Genomic DNA, 6,714 nt, shown 5'->3' with positions numbered 1-6,714 from the left:
TCTAGTCTATAGTCTAGTCTATAGTCTAGTCTATAGTCTAGTCTATAGTCTAGTCCATAGTCTAGTCTATAGTCTAGTCTATAGTCTTGTCTATAGTCTAGTCTATAGCCTAGTCTATAGTCTAGTCTATAGCCTAGTATAGTGTATAGTCTAGTCTATAGTCTAGTATATAGTCTAGTTTATAGTCTAGTCTCTATATGAAAAAATAATTTCATTTTTACAGTTTTCCATGTCTGATCTTTAAGGATAAATTTATACAAAAAAAAAACGCATACTATTAACGTTAGTTGGCATATATTTTTATTTCGCAACAACTACAACAACAAACATTTTCACATACATACATACATTCATTTGTAAATATGTATACAGATGTATGTCTAATAGTAAAAAAACAGTTTTATTGAGCAATAACGCTACTCTGTTATCATATTGGGAAAGACCAAGAATATTTATCCCAAGCCTAAAAGTATACTATTCTTTTTCCTTAATATTCTTTTAACAGCAAACAAATACATATATTTTTTCAACACACACACACACGTTCACATAAAATAGGGAACGGAACAACGTTTTATATCCGTTTTAACTAATATAAATGAAATTTTTCATTAAAATCAACTTTTTTCTTTAAGAATTTCTTTAATTCTATAAATTTTCTTATATAAATTATTAATATGCAAAATATACTTTTTTATTTATAATTCTTTTCACTTATTAGCTTATTATTTTTTTAATAATTTTATATTTAACACAATTTTTTCCTTTAAAACAATTCTATGATAGATACTCTTGCTGGTTCTGTGGAATAAGTTATATTGGTTGGTACTTTTGTGTCTATAATATTAAGTTCTGGCTTTCGGTGCTTGTCAGTGAGTATTGTATATGGCGCTTTTGTGTTAACATTCATATACATACATACATTTATATGTATGTATGCATGTATGTCTATAGGAGTATATGAAGTTTTTCTTGTACGATTTAACTTAATTTTCTTCATTTTTCCCTTTTACTTTTTGTTATAAATATTCGTAAATCCACTAACAACTACTACTTTAACATGCTATTGAGTAAGGACATTAATACTCTGAAGAAAGGTTTTTTGTAGTGCAAAATATATAAACAGAGAATTGAGAGCATGTTAGAGAAGCAGTGAGAGAAAGTTCAAAAGCGCAACACCTTGTCGGAAAAAAGCTTTTATATATTAAAGTATAGGGAACAAAAGATAAATGTCAAATTAATATAGTACAAAGAACTAAAGATAATGTAATAAACTTTTGTACAAGAAAAGCTTTATGTTTAAAAAGCTTTTCAAAAAGAATTAACCTTAAAACGGTTTTAAGGAATAAAATACTTAAATTTAAATTACTTACTATTAAAGAAAAACAATGAAACATACCTGGAAATAGAAGAAAGAAAATATTAAAATTAGTAAAATTAAAAAAACTGATTCTTCAATATTTAAAATAACAAAAAGTGAATTTTTTGAAAATTGAACTAAAGAAAGTGAATTTTTCGGAATATCGAACTAAAGAAAGTCCTGTCTTAAGTATAGTGTAGTCTATAGTCTTGTCTATATCAGTTTATAGTCTAGTCCATAGTGTAGTTTATAGTAAAGTCCAGTCTATAGTCTAGTCTATATTCTAGTCTATAGTCTAGTCTATAGTCTAGTCTATAGTCTAGTCTATAGTCTATTCTATAGTCTAGTCTATAGTCTAGTCTATAGTCTAAAAAAAGTCTAGTCTATAGTCTAGTCTGTAGTCTAGTCTATAGTCTAGTCTATAGTCTAGTCTGTAGTCTAGTCTATAGTCTAGTCTATAGTCTAGTCTATAGTCTAGTCTATAGTCTAGTCTATAGTCTAGTCTATAGTCTAGTCTATAGTCTAGTCTATGGTCAAGTCTATGGTCTAGTCTATAGTCTAGTCTATAGTCTAGTTTATAGTCTAATCTGTAGTCTAGTCTATAGTCTAGTCTATAGTCTGGTCCATAGCCTAGTCTATAGTGTAGTACATATTCTAGTTTATAATAAAGTCTAGTCTATAGTCTAGTCCATAGTCTAGTTTATTGTAAAGTCTAGTCTATAGTATGCTTTATAGCCTTGTCTATAGTCTAGTTTATAGACTAGTCTATAGTCTGGTCTAAAGTCTAGTCTATAGTCTAGACTAGTCCACATAGTGAACTATGTAGTCTATTATACAGTTTAGTCTCTATCGTAGACTGCAGGATAGTTTAGTCTATGGAATATTCTAGCCTCTAGTCTAGACTTAAGTCTAGTCTACAGTCAATTCTAGTCTAGTTTAACCATTCAAACATATGTCTCTTCTTCATCTCTTTGGTCGTTTTACTTTATAAGTAAACAATTAGTTAAAGAAAAATCTTTGTTTACTTCACATAATCAGTCATGATTTGTTTTCTGTTAAAATTATACAACAAACATTTAGCTACTTTTGTTAAAATAATCTCATCAAAGTCAATTTATGTAATTTGTAGTGTATTTAACTAAACAAATCTAATAGGAATCTTGTAAGCTTTTAACATTTAAATAAATATACAAGTAATTAATCATATCAACATCAATCAAAAGCCGCCCCCGCATCAGAAAACAATTCATTTGCTGGTTACTTTAACCTATTTTCTTATTATAGAACAATTTGCCAATTTCTTTTTAAGTTTTTTTTCTTGTATTTAATTCTTTTGTATTTATAAACAAATCAATTTCTTTCTGTAAGAAATTTAGAAACTAAAGAAAACACATTTAATGGGGTTTGAATGACTTTTTTTGTTGTATTTATGTTTGTGTCAAACATGACACATGACACTTGTTGATTAAAGGAGAGAATAAGAAAACAACAAAACATGCATATAAGGAAATAGTGAGTGACAGATATAAAAATAACATAAGTAAACAGTAATAATGATGTTGTTAAAGACGCGTAAATGATTGAGTGTGTTGGTGAGGTTAACTGTTATTTCAAAGATGTTTATTACAGTTAATGAGACAAGAGACAAAGGGGAATATGTATTGTAAATAGTAAATAGGATAAAAAGGTTAAAAAGAAAGCTTAAAAGTAAATGTCAACGCTTGTATGTAAAGAAAATTACTAAAGGGAAACTTATTTTTAAATTATTAAAAAGTGGGAAATAGAACAGAATTAGAACTAAACTTGAACTCGAACTGAAATAGAAGAGAACTAGAAATGTACTAGAACTGAACTAGAACTGAATTAGAACTCCACTAGAACTGCACTAGAACTGAACTAGAACTGAACTAGAACTGAACTAGAACTGAACTAGAACTGAACTAGAACTGAACTAGAACTGAACTAGAACTGAACTAGAACTGAACTAGAACTGAACTAGAACTGAACTAGAACTGAACTAGAACTTGAACTGAACTAGAACTAGAACTGAACTAGAACTAGAACTGAACTAGAACTGAACTAGAACTGAACTAGAACTGAACTAGAACTGAACTAGAACTGAACTAGAACTGAACTAGAACTGAACTAGAACTGAACTAGAACTGAAATAGAACTGAACTAGAACTGAATTAGAACTGAACTAGAACTGAACTAGAACCGAACTAGAACTGAACTAAAAAAGAATTGAAATAGAACTGAACTAGAACTGAAACAGTACTTGAACAGAACTACAACTGAACAAGAACTAGAACTGAACTAGAACTGAACTAGAACTGAACTTGAACTGAACTAGAACTAAACTAGAACTGAACTAGAACTGAACTAGAACTGAACTAGAACTGAACTAGAACTGAACTAGAACTGAACTAGAACTGAACTAGAACTGAACTAGAACTGAACTAGAACTGAACTAGAACTGAACTAGAACTGAACTAGAACTGAACTAGAACTGAACTAGAACTGAACTAGAACTGAACTAGAACTGAACTAGAACTGAACTAGAACTGAACTAGAACTGAACTAGAACTGGACTAGAACTGAACTAGAACTGAACTAGATCTGAACTAGAACTGAACAAGAAATAAACTAGAACTGAACTAGAACTGAACTAGATCTGAACTAGAACTGAACTAGAACTGAACTAGAACTGAACTAGAACTGAACTAGAACTGAACTAGAACTGAACTAGAACTGAACTAGAACTGAACTAGAACTGAACTAAAACTGAACTAGAACTGAACTACAACTGAACTAGAACTGAACTAGAACTGAATTAGAACTGAACTAGAACTGAACTAGAATAGACTAGAGACTAGACTATAGATTAGATTATAGACTAGACGATAGGCTAGACTAGAGAACTGAACTAGAACTAAACTAAAACAAAACTAGAAGTGAAATAGAACTGAACGAGAACTGATCTGGAACGAGAACTGATCTGGAACTAGAACTGGAACAAATGCTGTACTAGATCTTCCAGGAATTTGATAAAATCAAGATCATATTCTTTTCTTAAATTAAAATCACATTTAAATATTTATATTTTTTTCAATTATTTTATTTATTATTTCAAAATTTTATTTAATTTTGTTTTTTTCCTTTCAATTTCCAAAATGTTAAACATTTTCTTAAAACTATTTTTCTTTGCAAAATTACATTTTTCCTGAAGTTATTTTTCTTTTCATTCTTTTAAGAACTTATAGACTAATTTTACTAAGTTTTCTTATCAAATATCACTTTGATCTTTGATCGAGAAATTTGACAAAAGATCTAGAGGTTTGCTGTTCTCTTGTTATTTCAAACTTTTATAAAGTTAAGAAACGCATGGCTTTATCCAGGAACTTTTCTTCAGCGCTAACGGTTTCGGATTGTTTTTTCGATGAGGAACGATATTTTCGCTTGCCTTTTTTGGGATTTTTGGTGAATTGATGCTGTATGACATCGTCCAGGACACGATCATAAATTTCAGTTTCTTCACTGTCCTCACCATAAGTGGTGGAGGAGAGCATATCAACGGCCGGTGATTCGGGTTGTACATATTGTTTCTTCATAATTAACGAAATAAGACGAGATTTGAGAGATTTACATTTAGGATGAGAAATTACTTTTGATCTCGGCCGTATGGGATCAATGTTTTCATAGAGATGATCATCTTGGGTATTGTTAAGGAATACACCGGATTCTTCAGAGTCGGAGGAAAATGATTTCAGAGAGTCCACTGTTAGATTACTATAGGTGGCATTGCTGGTGCCTTGAGAACTCATGCCGAAATATGTTTCATCATAGATGTAATCAGATTCAGAGGTATAAGTACTTTTGGCATCTTCATCGGCCAATGATGAGCCCACCAGCGAAGAATCTAAACAGGTGATGATCTTTTTCGAATATTCAAAGGATTCCTGATGACTTTGAATCTTACGTCTTTGACGACGTTCATATTTTGCCTTTTCCAAGCGTGTGATGGTCTCCAGACTGTCCATGAACAATTGCAGATCTCGTGGTGAAAAATCCTCAGTATTGACTAGATTTTCTGCTGATGAATCATCTATGGGAGCCGAGGTATATTTATTAACTTCCACTTGATGGCGCATGACATGCATATAGGCGTAATCGTAAATATCACTCATTTTGTAATTGATGTCCTTTTTGTTTTTTTAATAAACTTTTATCACAATAATTCAAATTTGTTGAAATAACCAAAATGTTGTTATCCTGTGAAAAGTTGTTGCTCAACTGATGCTGTTTGTTGGCGAAGATAAACCTTAAATACCTTTTAGGTAGTTTGGGAATATCAGCGAAAATTTTAGCGTTATTTCCTTTTGCGCTATCATAAATCCCAAACGCTTTTATTGCGCTGCGAAAATCCGCTACCTGTTGCTATTTAAGCTGTACAGGTACCGCCGTGTTAATGCAAATTTGTCTTTTTTTTCAATTTTGAGTTTGTGGTAAATTCCTTTCTTGTTGGGGTGTTAAAAATACATTTATAATGTCATCATTATAATGAGCCGAATAACGAATAAGAGGATTTCTTTTCTAAGAAACTTTTCCTCGTCATCTGGTCATCTAACGGAGGTGTTGGTGTTAAACGTTTTTTCTGTCACGTCTCTTTTGGAATGTAATATGTGTTGTTTGTTAAAGCATTACTATGACAAGACCTCAAAGGCAGGATAATTCTTCTAATTGTTGGTGTCTATACTCAGCGTACATACATGTATGTATGTGAAAAAGGAAATAGACAGACATTGACGCGACCGTCACTTTAAGCGGAAACTAATTTATTTAAAATGGAAATTTTCAATTTTGTCGCTTAAAATCACGTTAGTTTGTATTTCCCATCTGTCCCGTACACTTGTCGCCGCGTCTTTATTTATTTTGCAAATAATTTTTAACTTTATAAAGTCGTCGAGGTTTAATTAAAGTTTAAAATCTAGAGTCTCTTTAGAAATACGTCTTAATTTAACTCAAATTTTAATTTTGTTCGGTCTAAACACTTTTAATTAATAAATACCTTCAAACTATTCAATCGACTTTTTAGGAAGAAGTTTAATCGTTGTGATTCAAGCAAATGTTTCATTATTAAAAATATTTGTTATTTTAACGAAGTTTTTATTGCTTCAATTAAACGTTTAATTAAAACGCATTAAATAAAGATGATAATAATATACATACATATGTATATTCATCTCATACTTTTGGATAATGAATTCGATTGCAACTGTATCCGAATTTCCTGATTATTAAACACAAAAAGTTTGTTCCTCAAAGCTTTATGAGAAGGACTTCTTTTCATCATT

At 30.6% G+C, this 6,714-nt stretch overlaps 1 protein-coding gene across 1 annotated transcript; it reads right to left on the bottom strand.

Annotated features, from left to right (window-relative positions):
• Positions 1–4,598: 4,598 nt before the first annotated feature.
• Positions 4,599–6,428, bottom strand: LOC111679570. Its single transcript, XM_023441147.2, has one exon. It carries the CDS (start codon positions 5,545–5,547, stop codon positions 4,726–4,728), a length of 822 nt encoding a protein of 273 aa, XP_023296915.1. The 5' UTR covers positions 5,548–6,428; the 3' UTR covers positions 4,599–4,725.
• Between the last annotated feature and the right edge of the window lie 286 nt (positions 6,429–6,714).

The sequence above is a fragment of the Lucilia cuprina genome, chromosome 2 (assembly GCF_022045245.1).
Source record: "Lucilia cuprina isolate Lc7/37 chromosome 2, ASM2204524v1, whole genome shotgun sequence".
Classification (NCBI taxonomy): Eukaryota; Metazoa; Arthropoda; class Insecta; order Diptera; family Calliphoridae; genus Lucilia; species Lucilia cuprina.
The sequence above is the reverse complement of the archived record's forward strand: the minus strand, read 5'-3'. Positions and strand labels throughout refer to the sequence as shown.